We start from the raw sequence: 18,714 nt of genomic DNA, 5'->3' as shown, positions 1-18,714 counted from the left end.
AGTCATGGCTGAAAGACATTTATTTAGTTGCAGCGAAGAAAGATATCGACATAATAACATATATTTATAGAAAAATACACAATGGATTAAGAAGTTAAGCACTTTTAAATAGGCGCATAACATTAATGATAAATAATATGTTACATTACAACAAGCATAGCGAGAAACTTTATATTGTTTGAATTCTAATAACGTTTGTAAACATGGAGCCTCTTCTACTCAGTCGGGAATGTACGATTCTAGTCATGGAGACGATTAAGTGATATAATCAACATTACATCCTGACATCCTGTTGTCAAGATAGCATTTTAAAAAGAAACGTGTGATAGATGTAGCTTGCACCAAGTTGTTTTTCCCTGGATGACATACGTTATCATTAAATACATTATCGAGTCCAAGAGTTCGAAACCGAAAGTACGTTTTCTAGGGAGCACCTGGCGGTGAGACAGAAACCGGTGGTCAAAAACAGTCGATTCACTGAACAAACTTTATTGTGACAATGGCTACATCCCAGCTATTGTTAGAGTGTTTAATAGCCGATGGGTTTCCCAAGAATCAGAATACCAGCGATGTGGCCAACTATTTTAGGGCTACAACGGGAGTCCCAGCTGTAAGGTTGGCTCTTTTGCCTTCAGGACGGTGGGTTTTTCAAGTTTGTTCCCACTCTGGTAAGTTTGCTACTTTTGATTGTTTTAAACAGTGCCCGAAAATCTAGAATCAAAAGTACCAAACAGTTAAAATTACTCAAGCATTTTTAGAAATGACAAGTAAGGATCGACAGACATTAATTATAGTATTTTTCATTCTGCAAGGCAATCTTTTCAAAGATGCCAGTCTATTTGACCATTTGGCATTTCGACCATCAGTCGATTCGACCATGGCACAAGTGGACTCGACCAAATCATCATCTATGCAATAATTCGGCCACAAAATAAGTAAATTTTCATGAAGTCTCCTTTCTCGTCCTTAATTGTCTGACACACTAGATCTTGTGTGTGTGTGTGAGAGAGAGAAAGATCTTGAAGTCAATACAAATCAGTTTTCAGTATAGTCTTTAAAAAAGAGGTTTGTATCATGTCTTTCCTTGGTTGAGTCTGAAAGTGCCTTCGAGGTGAACAGGATATTTTTCTTATGGTAGCTAGGTTTATCTGGCTACCTGTAACATATCTATTTTATTAATTCAGATATCAACCCCCATGTTTGTACTTATAATTTCTCTTTTATGATTTTAATGCCTAGCTAGTTTTGAAGTGATGCAGTGTTTCAATTTCTTCTACTTAGATTGAGAGCTATATGTAAAAAAGCATAACCTTTGATTATCCTGTTACCCTTGTAAATAAAAATTTGACATTTGTCAAAATGGGGCCACTCGATCTGCTTTAGCCAGTGTTCAAACTTGTCCTCTGGCAGTAAGTGCTTGACTGCTTTCTAAGGCCACAATCTCTCTAAAACTTGTATACAGATAAGGCCTTTTTAATTACTCATGTGCTTTCAGCCTGCAGATGCGTTGAATCTTTAGATTTTGATTGTGGGAGATTTCCATATCTCACTTTAAGTTACCACATGACATTAATTAAGTTATACCCAAAACCCACAACAGCATCAGTGCTAAAAACATTCTTTTGAAGTGGGTTAATACAATAGCCCATGAGAGAGAGATGGGTAGTCCAAATGTTTGTTAATTTCCAAGGAGAGTGTGTTTCTATTGAAAGGTGATTTTGCATTGGGGAAGGATCAAGATCTGAATATGAGTTAGGAGGATGGACAGATGCAGGTATCCATTCACCACATTTCTTCAAGCACTGTTTATTTTTCATTTGATAACAGCTGACCCATGTATATCACATGACTAATTTGTGTATAAAAATACTTTATTTTGTTTGCATACACTGAGCAATGAATACTGAATAATAACTTCTGTACTCGATGGTTGAATTGACTAAGGCCAATGGTTGAATTGACTATTGGTGCAGCTTAATTGACTGAGGGTCATGGTCAAATTGACTCGTGCATGCTCGAATAGACTTGGTCAAATTGGTAAATGGTTGAATTGACCGGTAGCACTTGTCAAGGTCTAACAATATCTTCATCAGTATCACACATAAGTTTTCTCCATGCAAAACTTATGTAATAAACAACTGACAATTTTTTATTATGGAAAAATGGGGTGAAGAAGAGAAGGAGTTAAGGTAGATGCGAATGGAAGGGGGCTGCTGTTTCATGATGCCCCAGGTGAAGGTTACTGTTGTTAGTACTCTCTTGCAGTATTTATTCCTTGCTTTGTGGTCTGGGAGACCTACCAGGTCTGCAGTGGTGATGAAATATACCACTTGATGGATTCCTTTTTTGCACTTTATCCTGTATTTAGATTGTGTTTTTTCTTTGTATTATTTTATATATTTTTATTGGTTGAAATGTGGATGAACTTCTCATTATATAGTAGCTGTCTATTTGTTCACTCTACTTTAACAATAATGCTTTGTATATTTATAATTTTTGCTGTAAATGTTAAAAGGCTATAGTGGGGTGTGCCATTGGTGAACTGTTCAAGATCAATAAAATTGCCCAAATCTGGTTGAATACATCCCTTTTGTTCTCAAGATACAAATCTACAAACACCATCATGTATAGAAGGAAGTCAATAACACACATCAGGATTGGGAGAGCTGAAAGCATGTGTTAAATGTATCTGTGTACAAACATGAAATAAATTATGATAATCAATATTTATAAGGTACCTATTCAACAGGTACTAGGAACACTCAGTTATGTATACCATTCAGAAAAGACAATAAACAAATTCACCATTCAGACATGAAAAATAGTACTTAGGCATATGCAGTCAAACAAGATGAGAGAAGCAAAGACACATTACAAGTAGTGTTTTGTGAGCAAATATATTTTCAAGGGAGATTTAAAAGGCTTAAAAAGTAAAGGAATGTCTAATATTGAAGGGCAGAGAATTCCAAAGTCAAGGTGATGGAGTGGAATCCATGGGAGTGACACTTGAAGTGGCCTAGACAAACAGAAGTGATAATGGTATTGTATCTGGGAATGTGTTTTAACTTCTTTCTGTACATGGTACTTTGAGCTTGACCCAATGATAAGAAAAAAAATTGCACCCTACTATAGTCTTTTAAGGAACACATATTTATTACAACTTTTTATCTTTGCAAAATTAATGGATAGACTAATTGTACCACAACATAGCACACAGTTGACTCATAAAAGCCTAGATGTCTGTCAATAAATTGAAAACAAGGTCCCTCCAACAGCCTTTGCAAAATAAGCTGTAATGTGTGAGATCCTCTACTACCTTTACTTTATCTGGTGTTGAGATTGCATTCACACAGGGAAGCTTACACTACATATTTCATCATCATCATCATCATCATCATCATCATCATCATCATCATCATCATCATCATCATTATTATTTTGTTTATTGCAAGTCTTCAATTGAGATGAATAATTATCACCATCATTATGAGTTACAATAGTAAATACAGTAGGCTGACAATGACAATTCTTTATTAACGAGAGGTAAAATAAGCATGAAAATGCTTTTTCCGTTTAGCCCTTGTCCTTTATGGGGAAAAAATAAACTAAGTAAATGAAGTAATTAAGTACTATGAGAATAATTAGTAGCAAACATAAGGTAAGGTATCAAAGGAGAGTGGAGGGTAAATATGTACAAAAGTTGGTACACCAGGCTGTAGTTCTTTAGATGCATTGAGATAACTGTTTATGTTTAATGTCTTTAGATGGCCTTCAGTATTTATTTCTACTTTTTTGGAATTTAGAATATTCAGTTTAAATATATATACCATTCTGTTTGTTAGGAAGAACTTATAGCAGTAGGATTGACATCACTTATATATTATTAGAAAAATATATCAGAAACATTCAAAAATCAGGTAACAATGATGCTATCTCATTATTTCTTACAATGCAAGCAGAATATGCTTCTATGCCTGAAAATGTTTTGATTTTCTTTTCATAGATAGAAAGAAATGCCTATATAAAAGGACATCATGTTTGAAGTTTGAGGGCCAGAACTATCTTATAACACTTAATCCACCACAAGTAGAGGATATCCCAGACAAGTGGTGGAGCGCTCCAGAACCTGAGGTAAGTTGGTTGATATTAGTTCACTGTAAAAAGATGAAGGTAAAGGTTCTAAATCCTGGTGGCTATATTAATTAATTCCCCAGAGCATGATCTGCAGGAAACAAGTCAAACTCCTTTCACTACTTTATATCTTCGTTGAGAAGTTAGTTACAATTTTTGTTCTAAGGACAGCAGAAGCTCTTCAGCCACATTCTTGAGCATGACTTAGACAAACGATCTGCTTTAGTTGCTCTAGCTCACAGACCACCAAAACCAACTTTGTTTGGACCAGGGACTGCATATAAAGTGGACTGCTCGCAGATAAATTTTCCTGTGTTAACTTCTGAAACAAGTCGTTAGTGAATGACCTTTTGATTTTGCTATCAATATTGTACTTTGCAGTAAACTTGATGTTATGACTGTGCCATATCCAGCCTAGCCTTTGCCCCTGTTGTTGTCATGATTCTGATAGTTGACTGTCAGCCTACTCTATCTCTATGCACAGTTTTTTGGCACAATTCACCTATGGAAAAGTCACACAGTTGGTGTCATCTGCTTTATCATCTCTGCTTCAATGTCATGTTGATCCTAGTGAACTACAGTCGATGATGTCTACAGACAAGACCATTTCCAAGTCAGAATTGATCTGCTGTTATCACAGATTATGCACTATAATATCTGCAAACAGATGCTACACCCTTCCATTTACCATTTTTAGCCATTGTTGATTTGATGCTCTCTCCATAATCTTGTTCTTTTCTGTGGAGACTTCTAGCAGTGTTTCGACAATTCATTAAGCACCAGATCAAATGATATATAAACACTTCTAGATGTGTGGCTCATGATGTGAATTTGAATATTTTGTAAATATTATATCACTGGATTTGTACAGCTTCCTTTCCATGGCTTGTGAACTCATTCGATATTATGGTTTTCGGAGAAACAGCAAAGCAAACTAATCTGTACTTATTAGTTCTGTTCTATGGCTGGAACTGTGGTATGGATAGGAGGATTTCCAGCCTTGCTTACAGTTTTTCAACTTGATTGAGCAAGCTGGGAACAACTATGGGCTTCTTATCTTTCATCCTCCCATTTTTCATTCTATAGACATAGCGTTTGCATGTTTTGTTGCTTGTCTCTGTATTTGTGTTTTTATTATTCAGTCTGAATGTTCATAGTTATTGTCAAGTGCTTTGATCTCGCACTTTATGGTAGGATAAAGCAATGAATAAAATTAGCATAATTATTCTTATTAAACATGTGTAAATCACTTGAGAGCTGCTAATTGCATAAAGAAGAATGACCTAGGGGCTCTGAAAAAGTAAGAGAATTTCATTGTCTAAGACATTTTATAATAAATTGGATATAAAAAGTGATATTTCATGATTATTTGTTATCAAACGTCATTACATACTTTTATATGCATGAAAAGATGGGTTCAGAGATCAAGGTCATGGTAATATTAACAATTGATCATTACTGTGTGCTTTTTTAGTTTTTCTACCTTTCGCTGACATCTTAAGTTTTTTATTTGGAGGAGGCAAGATAGTTGGGGTTCTACCCCAACAATTTCATTTGGGAGTCTGAGAACCCCTAAAATTTTGTGAATGGGAAAGAAAGAAGTTTAAATAACTTTTCGTCACATCTGCAGGTGCCAGACTCTGGAAACCTGAAATCTGTCTCATCAGATGAACTCTTTGAAAGTAGAAATCCAAATAAACAATTTGTTCAAGTGGAAACTTCTGAAGCTACTGATGGCTCTGTGATGGAGCCTTACTCTACATCTGGAGTGCAGTCCCAGATGTTTCCAGAGTTAAATCCAGAGTTAAGCGAATCTCTGCAACAAGTCCACCCTGGGAAAACTTATCAGTATGGGATGTATCCAGATTTAACACACCTCCAGCCTCAGCATGTATCCTACATGTTGCAAATGACTTCAACTTCAGGAGACATCAGGAAGAGTGCAGGTGAAGATGGATATGACTTCAGACATGCAGGAGAATTACCTGAACATGAGGAAGGTGACCAAAAAGTAGCATTTGCTGATGCCAGCTTCCAAGGGCAAGACTTAATCTCTTTTGACAACAATCTTCACTCAGGTATACTGTATTTTATTGGTTGTGATGTGTACTTACGGTGCTTTTGATGATTGTGTGTGCTTTTATATATATGTAGTTGCGCTTCAGGGATGGTGTTAAGGGGCATGATTTGTGGTACATTAACAATCTGTCTAGCGAGTCTGCTTCCAATTGGATAAAATCTTTGATATGTGCTTTCTCTTGTGAATCCAGCTGGTTGATTAAGTCCGTCAGTCATCCCTTGACCAGCACCTGTCTTTGGGGGAGCATAGGGATAGATGCAGCAGGTGACTGGGTCTGCCACTCTTGCCTGTATTGGAAAGAGGCTATATAAATGCTGTGCATTATTATAACTAGCTCTTGATGTACTTTATTTTACTAATTACTCTTTTCTACAGACTTTGATGTGCTGAGCTTACCATTAGATTCTCTAAGCTCTGAACCACGTCGACAGTATTTCCTGCGAGTAACAGAACTACCAATTACAGCAAATGAGCTGGACTTGCGAACATATTTTGAAGATAGAAAAAATGGCGGAGGTCCTGTTCTCAAAATTGACCTCAGGGGTGGTGCAGGAGAAGCAGACATCTATTTTGATGATGAGAATAGTAAGTTTTGTTCAGTTATTACAAGAAACATAAGCACTAAAAAATCTAAAAGTAAAAGTTAAAATGCAATAGAATGTAAAATTCTTACATGGCATACTTCTTATTGATTGATTTTAATACAGATTGTTAAATAAGCTGAAAGAAGAATAAGAAAAGTATATTTGAATGTGTGGTCTTGAGTTTCTTTTTCTCTATGCTGCCTCTAAAAACCGTTGCTAAAAGGGATGTATTTTTCTGTCATCCAGTAATCCAGCGTGTGATGAATAAAGCGCCACACCTGCTGATGAACAAGAAAATAAAGGTAGAGTTGGTATCAGAGAGCAAGGAACATGACAAGGCTCAAGAGTGTTGCATTGTTGAGGTCCGAAGTGTTCCAGATGAAGTGATGAAAGAAATGTGTCTCTTGTACTTTGAAAACCCTTCAAAAGGGGGTGGAGACATAGAAGACTCAAACTGGAATGAAGAGGAAAAAGTTTTGTACATCACTTTTGTGGATGCAGCAGGTGAGTACAGCTTCTTTCTTTCTTTGGGATGCTAGTCAAGCAAAGGAAAATGAAGCTTTGAGACGTGCACATTTTTTATATAAAATAGTTATACATCCAAACCTAGCATACAAATTTTAGAAATTGTTGTATAGAATACTTTGAGAGATGGCGAAAGTTCTGTTACTACAACTTTTGCAGATAAAATATTATGGTCATGGCACAATATACATGTGTGTGTGAGATAATAATTTCTTTATTCGGTTTTTGAAAGGCCATATGAACACAAAGTACTGTTTGGTTACATACATATGAACATTGGGTGGCTTTACATAAGCATCGTTTCTTTTGTATTAAGGATCTACAGCATAGTACATACAGATTTAGGCATTCTACACTGTGTAACCTTATGTGATGTTCATAGTCATGGATATCCCAATCTCACACATTCTGTTATATACTGGGAAACTTTAATGGCTACACTACCCTCTAGGTAGGGGTAGAGTAGTGGACTCTTTTGCAGAAAAGTGGGATACATCGGTTAATTAAGATGAGTATTATCTACAGAAATATCAACAGAATGTGGTACAAGTCTTCTAGGCTTCTATGATCACATTCTTCACATTCAGGATTAGTACTTGTTGGGTTGAAACGAGTGGTTCCATTAAGGGGTAGAAAGGTTTTATCCTTAAAGACACAAGACATGCTGGTGTTTGTATATGGTGCTGTAATTGCTAGGGTGATAATCACAATATTCAGGAAGAGACAAATGGTGAATCATTTCATTTTTGCTGGAAACACTTAAATTTTCTTTTACAGTGGGAAAAATTGACAACCACCTGAATTGTCCATATTTATTTAAAACCATTACCACACTGTAAAGTTCTAATCTGACAGGCCCAGTTAGATCTACCAGCCCTATCTTGCAAATGCAGCATGTTGTAACATTGCTTTTGGTATCTGAGTTTTGATAACATTAATACTCTGCACCAGTTTTTGATAATTCGTATGAATAATTTAAATCTATTACAAGAGGGAATCTGCTAATGCCATTTTAACATCCTGAAATCTGTGCATCCTTTCCAATATTTAGAAATCACTTACAAAACTGTATGTGCCCTTCTCTATATCCTAATATTGCTTCCATCCCCAAATCTCTCTTACCCATAAAGTAGAATTTGTTTTATTTTCAACTATTTTAAAGATTATGTCTGCTGGGAGGTTCTTTAATCTAGAATATAGTTTCCTGATTCCTGCAAAGGTTTTTAGTGCCTTTCCAGATAAATTGTCTATACACTTAGCCCACTTTAATGTTGATATGAAGATAACACCTAACACAATTAGGTTTTGCAGTAATTTGCTTTTCATAGTGTGAACATGTGGGTACACTTTATATAGATGTGTAGTAGTTAGAAAAATGCATATATCTAAGTGTTTGTTTAACTATTTTTATCTTTTATGAAATGTTTGACATACCTTTTTGTTTTCATCAGTTGCCAAGCAGGTGACCACAAGGGGACACACAGTTGGCGGGAAGGTGCTCGAAGTCACACTTTACACCCCACCACCTGTTGTGGAGGACAAGGGGCAGTGCACTTTAGAAGTGAGGGGATTTGATCCCCAGAAACTTGAGCTATACCAGCTGTACTTTGAGAATCCCAGAAAAGTTGCTGGCACAGTAACCAACTTTCAAGTTAGTGAGGACAATGATGTGATTTATATCACCTTCCAAACACCAGAAGGTAAACATGCATTAGTTCTTCTTCCAATGTCATCATCTGTGCCTTTGTTTTATCATAACTACTGATATTAACTTCTGTATTAACTACTTTATGTAATCAACATGTTGAAGCTTGGTCATGTAAAATGCCACTAGAAATGATAGAATCACCCGAATATTCCCTGAAAACATGTTTGTTTGAAAAAAATCGCTGGCATTTTAGGCCCCAAGTTTCAGTCTGGCTATGTAACTTTCACTATTTTTTATTTTTTTTCCAATTTCTATCATTCATATTATTCGTGCAATTGATTTCTTCTTGGAACATGACAATTATAAGGTGACCAGACGTTTCGGGAGCGAAAGCGGGACACGTGCCGAAGATGGTGTCGTCACCGACAAAAAACGCCGAAAAAAGTAGGGGGGGGGGCGTATCAGTGTACGGTATTCCGATTTTTAAAGACAACCGGGACATTTGATGGACTTCCAGAAAGCCAGAAAGCGGGACATTGGGCGTCCCGCCCGATATTCAGGCGGGACACGAGGTCAAAAGCGGGACTGTCCCGCCTAATGCGGGACGTCTGGTCACCTTACAATTATGTTGTGGTAGAGTGCTGAGCAAATGTACATTAATTATTATTATTCTTACTGTCTTTTTCCTGCTGTCATCTTTATAGGATTCAAAGAGCTCAGAACGACCATGTTGGACTGTTTGTAGATGAGCTGGCATTGACTGTTAATAATAACTGTTACCATTGCCTTCATGACATTGCTGTGAACTGCCTAACCAAAGACTTGAAACATGACCAGCTCCTAATGCTCTGTATATGCTGATATCCTTTCTGTCCTTCATCTTGGAAAGTCAGGACAATATTTATTTTCTTGTTCAGGTTTCAGCTTTTAAAATCCTCCATTCTTCCTCCAGCAGTTGCTTTCTCTGTCTAGACTGCTTCAAGCATCATTCCAACAGATTATATTTCTTCTCATACTACAGACCTCACCTTTGGACTTTGCTATCATGGAACATTACTCTGTTTTCTCAGCCTTCAAATGTCTCTTGGAAACATATTTATTAGAAAGTAGTACTTGTAATGTGCCTTTATTCAGTCTCATCTTGTTTGACTGGATATGCCTTGAGTACTGCTTTTTATGCCTTAAAGGTGGGTTCTTCATTGTGGTTTCTAAATGATGTACATGACTGAATGAATGCGCTTAGTAAGTGTTGAATAGGCAGGTGCTTTGTAAATAATAATAATGATAATGATTATTCATGCGGGTGTTAGCATTGTATTTGATCATCACTTTTTCAGAAGCTGAACAGGTTGCTAAGGGAACACACAAAGTAGGAGGTAAAGAACTTCAAGTGAGCCTTGCTCCCAAAGAAGATCCCTTGACTTCTCAACCTTGCACAATCAAGATCACAAAAGGTGATCTTCAGCAGCTTGAACTATACTCTCTGTATTTTGAAAACCCAAAGAAGAGTGGCGGTGGTATCATCAAAGAGACACGAGTGGATGAAAAGGATCATGCAGTCTACATCACATTTGAGGATCCAGAAAGTGGGTGGCTGAGAGATTCCTGTTCTTGCACATGTCTTAGAGCTTAAGTGACTTATTTATATATATTGATCTGTTTGCTGATGCTGTGATTCCTGTATTCATTTAACTGATTCATTTGCTGTCTTTTGTATGCAGTGCATTGAGCTTTCATCCACACAGAGAAATGTTTTGCAAAACCAATTATGATGATTATTATGTGAGTTAGTGTACATCATTTTTCTCTCAGATTTCCATCAGCACCATTATTGGTAGCATTGGGTATGCCTGCTGTGTAATCTAATGTAATTTGCTGTTTCTATCAGCGGTAAAACGACACTAAAATTGGTGTTGAACTGAAGTATATAGATTTTTATTGTAAAGAAAACCCTTTTTTCTACACCTACAAGATATTTTTTTTAGTTGCAGTTTCTTTTGTGACTCTAATGCTGTTACATACCTCTTCAATGTAATTTAATGAATTTCTTCTAATGCTGGTCTTATTGCAGCTGCTAGCATGGTTTGCAACAGAACACATCATGTTGGTAACCGTGATCTTGAAGTCACTCTGTATGTTCCTGAAAAAACAATGAGACCGAAGTCAGTAGAAGAAAAGACTGTCAAAAAGCAGGAATGTCAAGAAGAACCTCTGAGAACAGTTGAAGTTAATGTTGGTGACAACATACAAAGTGAAGACACCTACATATTTTACTTTGAGGCAAAGAGGCATGGAGGAGGTGATGTGGAAAAAGTGGAGATCGATCGAGAGAAAGGACTTGTCTGTGTCACCTTTGTGAAGCCAGAAGGTCAGTAGAGTTATGGAATTATATGTTACATGACTGCTATAAAAGTGACATTTGTGACTGAACCAATAGCAAGTAATCCATAATTGGCCTAAGAGATATGTTCTGTTATCTGCTTTAAATGTCATATTTAAATATGATGATTATAAAGTATATATGTTCTGTTGGAATTCAGTTTTACTGGTTTTCCACAAAAAAATATGCCTCGAAAATGTTTGGTTATTATCTACTTCCGGATTGACAGTGGCAGAACGCGTGGCAAGTCAACAACATAAAATTGCTGGTCAACCTGTGGAAGTGACCCTGTATGTACCCCCAATACCCAAACCTCCATACCCAGACAAGCTGCTGTTCCACAATGTGGCAGAGAGCACAACACGTGACTGTCTGGCCATGTACCTGGAGCGGATAACTGGACAGGAACCAACTGACCTGATTTATGCTGATGAGGTTGGAAATGTCCTTGCTGTATTTGATGAAGACCCAGGTGCATTCATGGTTTTCTACAAAGATGATTGTTTCCATGTTACAATTTTTTCTTTATACTAAGAATATTTCACAGACTCAGACATGGGATGGACTATTCACAGTAGTAGCTGACGACGCATTATACTACAAATACATTCTAAGAATATTGTGAATAATCTTATAAGCATCAAATAATAGCAAAACCACATACAGTAGAACGACTATGCAGATTTGTATGTGACTTGTGCAGTGCAGGCAAGGAGATATTTATAAGTAACTTCTAAACAAAAATTACTAATAACAGGGAGTTTAATTTTTCTTTCTACAAGTGGGAGCATTGTGTGAAGATCTTATTTATCATGGGAGTCTGTTAAAGATGTTCTTTTATTTTGGTCTTAATGCTACAATAATTATAACAAATTTGCACTTCACTAGATTGTTCCGCATCACTAATGACCCCAAATTAACAGTCATACTTTTTCTCATCAGACTTCTCAAAGGTGCAAGAAATGTGTCGACAAAAAAAACTGGAAGGGAGACAGATCTCAGTGTCAAAGGTTCCCATCTCAAACTGCGTGCTTGTGGAGAACTTAAACAAAAATACAACAGAGGACACCCTTTTATTTTACTTTGAGGGCAAGCGAAGTGGTGGTGGTCCCGTGGAGAAAGTGACCATTGACCATGAAAATGGCAGGTGTCTGGTTTTCTTTGAGAACTATGAAGGTATGAAAAAAAATTTTCTGTCTGTGGAATGTATCTTTCACCAACTTTTGTCCTTCAGAAATTTGTTAACTTGAGCTGTTTCCAAGTCCTAGTTCTTTATTTGTAGCTCTGTGTTTCATTTGAGCAGATCGACTGCTGTCAAGGTCTCTATTCTGACTCTAGTCTGACATTGCATAAAGTGTCAAGATGAGGAAATTGATGGGGCTAGACTGATTTGCCTCAATTAACTGGGTGCCTTGATCAGCTCAAGTCATGGGATTCACAATGCCAATTTGAGAAAGGCATTTACTGCCCCAGAGTAGCTGTACTTAAGATTGTCTTGGGTTTTTTTCCTTTTTTTTTTGGAGGACCATTTATTGTTCAATTAAATTTTATATCGATTAGATTCTTTAAAATCTATTTCCTGTTGAATGAAAAACAGTGAAAATGAAGAAACAGCATTTGTCTCTAGATCTATTTCCTTTAGATGATGCCACAAATTTTCTATTGCATTGAAATTAGTTAAAATTTCAACAAATCGTGACCACATCTTTTTATCCTGAAATTATTGATTACAATTATGTTTTAATGGTAAATTTACTAGCTTAGTTATCTTTTTATTTGTTTCTAATTTTTTTTTTAAAGTTGTAAAATTCCATATCTTTTGAGGATAGATATGACATGATTGTGTTAACTAATGACCTGTAAACAAATATGGTTAAACAAATATTAACTTTATTTAGATTTCGTTTGTTTTCATTTATGTGTTGTAAAAGTGTAAACATTTTATGCTTTTAACAGTGATTGAGAGTATCCTAGCTAAGTCCCACACACTGGATGGAAGTAAGCTCACAGTTAAGCGTTACATGGAGTGTCTTGGACCATCTGGGGGCAGTAGGGATGCCACTACCTTTACGCTGCCCAAACCTGTGGAATTTAAAGATGTGGATAAATACAAAGTAGCATTCATTCGGCAGTCAGCTACATTACAAGCAGGACTGACCCTGAAGCTGAAAGATTTGCATGCTAACCCAAAGTTTTCAGACAACATGTTGTCTGCAGAATGTACCTTGACAACATCAGTTCAGCATGCACGTGTGCTGGCTCGTACCTGGACCAATGATGTTCAACAGGCTGTTGAATCCATGTACAGCATGATTGTCGTTCTTCGTCAAGAGGTGATGCAGGAGATTTGGGATGAGACAGAAAAATCTGTAACTACCATCAAGCCAGCCAGCCGGGATTCAGCAGTCATATTTACATTGTCTGAAGAAAAGGCATTTATTGTAGTGGGCATGAAGAGCATGGCTGATGATCTTATGAAGCAAGTGAAACACATTGTCACCCAGAAGGAAGAAGAAGCTGAGCGTAAAAAGCAGGAAATCACAGAGACCAACAAAAATCTTAAACTCTTCCAGCTTCGTCTTTTGGCAGCCTTTTCTTTCCCGAGTGAAGCAGCCAAACGACATCCAGGACTTAAGGTAGATATTCGCACAGCAAAAGGGGAGATCAGCTACCATGGCTTGCTCAGAGATGTGAAAGAGGCTCAGGTTGAGATGTATGAGCTCCTGCAGTCAGTCAAGTCTGATAAACTCACCAACATGAGCAACCTGCAGAAAAGTCTTTTGGGCACCAAAGAAACACGGGATTATGTTATTCACAAGTTTAAGACTGAGAAAATTGTGGCAGTTTGGGATGTGGACAGTCAGGGAGAGGTAGCTGTCTACTGTTTCTCTGACAAGTACCTTGTGAATGCTATTCACATCATGCAGAAGTCTGTTGTACAACACCAGCGCCCTCTTGAACCTGAGACAGCTGATCTACTGATGTCATCTGAATGGAACCAGTTTGTGGGTAAAATAACTGGTGACCATACTGGTGTCTTGAAAATTGTTCCCATGCATAATGGCCATCAGCTGTTTATAGCTGGCACAGACAACATAATGCATGCAGTAATAGAGGAGACAGAGCGATTCCTAAAAGAGAACACCATCTACATGCTGAGCTGCCACTTTTTTCCAAGTCTCCAGTTTTTTGTTGTCAATTATTGGCGGGCCAGGGTAATCGGTCTAAGCAACAATTTACGAGCTTACAAAGTGGAATTGACTGTAGATGAATCTGGGCAGGAGTTTCAGATCCGTGGAACTCAAATGGGATTAGATTTAATGACAAAAAATCTGGAACAAGTAGGTTCAGAGGTCAAGTGTCACAGAGAAACTCTGACAGAACAAGCCAAGGTTAAATTTCTGTCATCTCCAGACTGTGAGAAGGAGTTGGAGAAACTTGGCCGCAGCGTTCAGTGTGTCTTTTCTTTGAGAGAGGAACCTTCCACTTTGACGGTACGCTAATATTTTTTTTAGGGTAGGGAGATATTGTTTCTATATACATTTTAGTATCTTGTTTATACATTAAGATATCTTGTTTGCATGTTGTAAAATACCTTAATTATTAGTGATGTGTTCATTAATACATTCTTGAGTTAAAAGACTTCCATAAAGTAGGTTGTTTTTGATTTATTCCACCCACTGCATTCCCATTAACTGCATATATCTTGTGTCATGAACTTTCTGTTTCCTGCTTTTACCAATATCTGTGCTTCTACTATTTTGTCAGTGAACTCTTACTTTAAAGCTGGTGTAGAAAAATTGCTTTATGTTGTATAATAAATATCTAGTTAGTGTATGTTCGTTGTTGCTATAATCAATAGATAAAGGTGTCCAGAAGTACTCCCAGGATTGGCGATGAAGCTCCCTCAGAAGAAAAATCAGCAATCACTGTGCAGCTGCCAGGTGGTGTTACTATAATGGCTGTACATGGAGACATAACTAAGTTGCCTGTGGAAGTTATTGTTAATGCAGCTAACAGTCGTCTGGACCATATTGGAGGCTTGGCAAAGGATATAGCTAACAAAGGTTATTATTACATAAATCAGAGTAATAGATTATTTAGTAGTCTAAATAACAAGAAATTTATCTGGCAAATTAACCTTCAAATCCATTGAGAGAAATTTTCTTTAATTAACTGATGTCAGTTTGGGGTTTTTTTGTTAGCAGTGCGCACATTTAAAGATGCGCATGGAAGAGGCTAGATTTAAAGGCATATTCATATAATGCAAAAGAGGAATGGGTCAGGTTGAAACTAGAGCTTGAAACTTATAAAAGCTATCGATTTCTGATGGGATGCAGCCGGACTACTGAGGCTTCAATCTTAACATGACCATGATTATCTACAAATAGGAAACGAAGGTAGGATGGATTAGTAAAGACAGGTTAAGTCTTATTGGTCAGCAGCTCTGTCCTGCTAAGGAAATCCTGATTTAAAGAAAGAATGATAAACATCTTGCTTGTGTTTTAGGATTTTAGAGATTATAGGATTTAAAACAGGAAGTTCTAAAGTGAAGTGACAAGAAGTTAGATGTTAGTTTTAGAGTTAGGGGATGCAAGCACATTTCCATTCAGCTCATCCCAAAACTGGTGGCAGGCATTTTTTATGCACCATTCATATGGGAACTCTGATGAAGTGCAGCAGAGGTGAATTTGGGAAGAAGCTGGCACTTCAACTGTCCCAAATTTTGTTAAGTCTGTTCATTGCCACTGTTCCACTATGATTCTGAGATGAATGTCCTCCGCACAGCTATTGTCTTTAGAAATGGTCGCATCCAGGTACTTAAAGGACTCCACCTCCAGCTGTACTCCATTCTTTCAGTTCTCTGCCATGCTAGATTTAATGGTGTTTACCATGACCTTTTCTCAATGATCCATGAGGGTCTGTAACTCACTGTTGCTGCCCACCATGAGACCTATGCCATCAGCAAAGCGTAGGTTACTAAGTGACCTTCACTCGATCAACTGGGATTTGGTGGTCCTTTGTCCTGGAGTGTATCGCAAATTATTTTCTCCAAGCAGATGGCGTACACTCACCTTTGGGAGGAAAAAGCTTGCTCACTTGGTTATTGCAGAATACCAAGTTCCTGAATCCATCATACAGTGCCTTGATGGTACGAACCAGACCTTCCTCCAGATTGAACAAGCACAGGACATTCGCTACCCACTCTTGCCTTACTCTGTCAAATGTCTATCACGGTATGGTACTGATTTTTACCATGCTGAAGGTGCTTTTTGATTTTTCATCTATTGAAGATCTGCTCAATAGTGCTACTGCCATCCCCAAAATCTGGGCTTTTCCTCAGTGAGCGTCTCCTCTGCCACCATTTAGGCAGCATAACTTTACTTGGGTGATTGTGTGACAGCTCTGACACTGCCTCGTGTTACCCTTCTTAGGCAATGGTACAACCAGTGACTGCACCCATTCTTGTGGCCACTGCTTGGTTGCTCAGATCTTCCAGAACAGTGTGGTAATAGCCTTAAGTATCTGTTCACCACCTACTCTGCATCAACTCTGCTGCGAATAGCCTGTTTGAGCTTTGCGTGTAGGGCTTGCAGATCCTGTGGGTCACGTGTGCGGACGTTCAGCCGATGGACGTTTTGCCGCCGGACGTTTCGCAGTCGGACGTTTTGCCGACCGGATGTTTAGCCAACATACTTTTCGACGCATTCTGTCACAGAGAGAGAGAGCTTACTTACTTCTCAAAGAATGAAAGTATCTACTAGATTACACAATAATTCTTTATTTCAAACAAATTTTACACACAGACTTCACAGACAGTTCACTTTGATTGTCACAGATTATGCGCAACAGCTTTGAGAAAAAACATTGATACAATGGCGAGAGAAATGTGTGAGCTAACGGTTCACATGAGGAGGGATAGTGAGAGAGAGAGTCCACTGATACATTGATACAATGGCGAGAGAAATGAGTGAGCTAAGGGGCGTCACACACTTGACTTCGGCTAAAGGTCTCGCGTGAAATGCCGAAATGAAGTGCCGAAATGTTCGTCGACAAAACGTCCGTCGGCTAAGTGCCCCGCGCCGAAACCTCCGTCGACGAAACATACGTTGGCTAAACGTCCGGTCGGCAAAACGTCCGACTCCGAAACGTCCGGCAGCGAAACGTCCGGCGGCGAAAAGTCCGTGTACCGTGGTTCAATGTTTGTCTCCTGGGTGATTTCCGGACTGTCGTCACCAGCACATTTACCAACACATTATTTTCTGTTGCTATTTTTTGCATCATCTTTTAATATTTTCATATATATCTTTGATGTTTTCTGATGACTGAGGTGAACAGTTCATAGAAGTGGTCATCATGCAGTTTGACGGCGTGGCCTGTGTCTATCAGCTATATACAGGAATAGACAAAAGTCACAAAGATACAACGATGGTCCATCTAGCAACAGGGCTGCAGGTGGCTGTTAAACAGATGTAGAAAACTTAGATCACGAGTTCTCTTATATACAGAAAGAAGTTGTATTAACCAAGTAGTTACAACATGACACTATTCTCCCACATTACTGTAGCTTTGTCCATCACCGTGAACTGTGGACAGTCATGCCTAGCGCTTTGAGCGCCTTTGGTGGTGGGGAAAGACGCTATACAGATCAACATATTAATAAGCATGTAAGCTACATAAATGAAGGCAGCATTTCATAATTCCATGCTGTTTGTGAAGTGAAAACATACATTAAAAGCCTCTGTATCTTTCCAGGTGGCAAGGATATACAAGATGAATGCAATCGTTATATGAGAGCACGTGGAACAGACCTCCGAGAGGGAGATACCTTCAGGTCTGGACCAGGAACGCTGTCATGTAAAGCGATTATACACGCTGTGGGGCCCATGTACAGAGGTGGCAAAAGTGGAGAGGAGGAATGTCTCCACGATCTGGTGGTCAAATGCTTGGAGGGTGCAAACGCTACTGGCTTCAGCTCCATTGCAATCCCTGCTCTGAGTGCAGGAATTTTTGGTTATCCAGCAGATGAAGCTACACGTGTCATCACAGAGGGTGTCAGGACCTACTTGAATGGACACATGCGAAACAATAATTTGCAGCAAGTGTACCTGTGCGGCTTTACTGCAGACATTGTTGACCACTTTGTGAGAGCCATAAAGAAGCATTTTCCGTCATCTGCTACAATCAAGCAAAAGCCAACGCCTTTTCCAAAGTCTAGAAACGGTGAAATATTTTACATGCTTTTATTAATATACTTTTAAAGTAATTTTATGATTATATCTATGTAAAATTACCTGTTTTGTATTGTTTCCTACCTGCTGGAAGTTGAGATGAACTTTAAAATTTCTTGAAATGTTACGGCACG

The 18,714-nt window shown here is 38.1% G+C and overlaps 1 protein-coding gene across 1 annotated transcript in view; it reads left to right on the top strand.

Annotated features, from left to right (window-relative positions):
• Positions 1-195: 195 nt before the first annotated feature.
• LOC112564202 (poly [ADP-ribose] polymerase 14-like) overlaps positions 196-18,714 on the top strand; it is a 38,615-nt gene continuing 20,096 nt past the window's right edge. Inside the window, exons 1-13 of the mRNA XM_025238853.1 lie at positions 196-668; positions 4,004-4,131; positions 5,762-6,209; positions 6,587-6,796; positions 7,042-7,299; positions 8,772-9,020; positions 10,306-10,554; positions 11,040-11,336; positions 11,578-11,820; positions 12,291-12,524; positions 13,305-14,842; positions 15,211-15,415; positions 18,105-18,572. Coding sequence (XP_025094638.1) covers positions 500-668; positions 4,004-4,131; positions 5,762-6,209; positions 6,587-6,796; positions 7,042-7,299; positions 8,772-9,020; positions 10,306-10,554; positions 11,040-11,336; positions 11,578-11,820; positions 12,291-12,524; positions 13,305-14,842; positions 15,211-15,415; positions 18,105-18,572 — 4,696 coding nt within the window. The 5' untranslated portion in view covers positions 196-499. The remainder of the gene's footprint in view (positions 669-4,003; positions 4,132-5,761; positions 6,210-6,586; positions 6,797-7,041; positions 7,300-8,771; positions 9,021-10,305; positions 10,555-11,039; positions 11,337-11,577; positions 11,821-12,290; positions 12,525-13,304; positions 14,843-15,210; positions 15,416-18,104; positions 18,573-18,714) is intronic.

This window comes from Pomacea canaliculata, linkage group LG5 (assembly GCF_003073045.1).
Source record: "Pomacea canaliculata isolate SZHN2017 linkage group LG5, ASM307304v1, whole genome shotgun sequence".
In the NCBI taxonomy this organism is placed as follows: Eukaryota; Metazoa; Mollusca; class Gastropoda; order Architaenioglossa; family Ampullariidae; genus Pomacea; species Pomacea canaliculata.
This window is presented reverse-complemented; position numbering and strand designations above follow the sequence as displayed.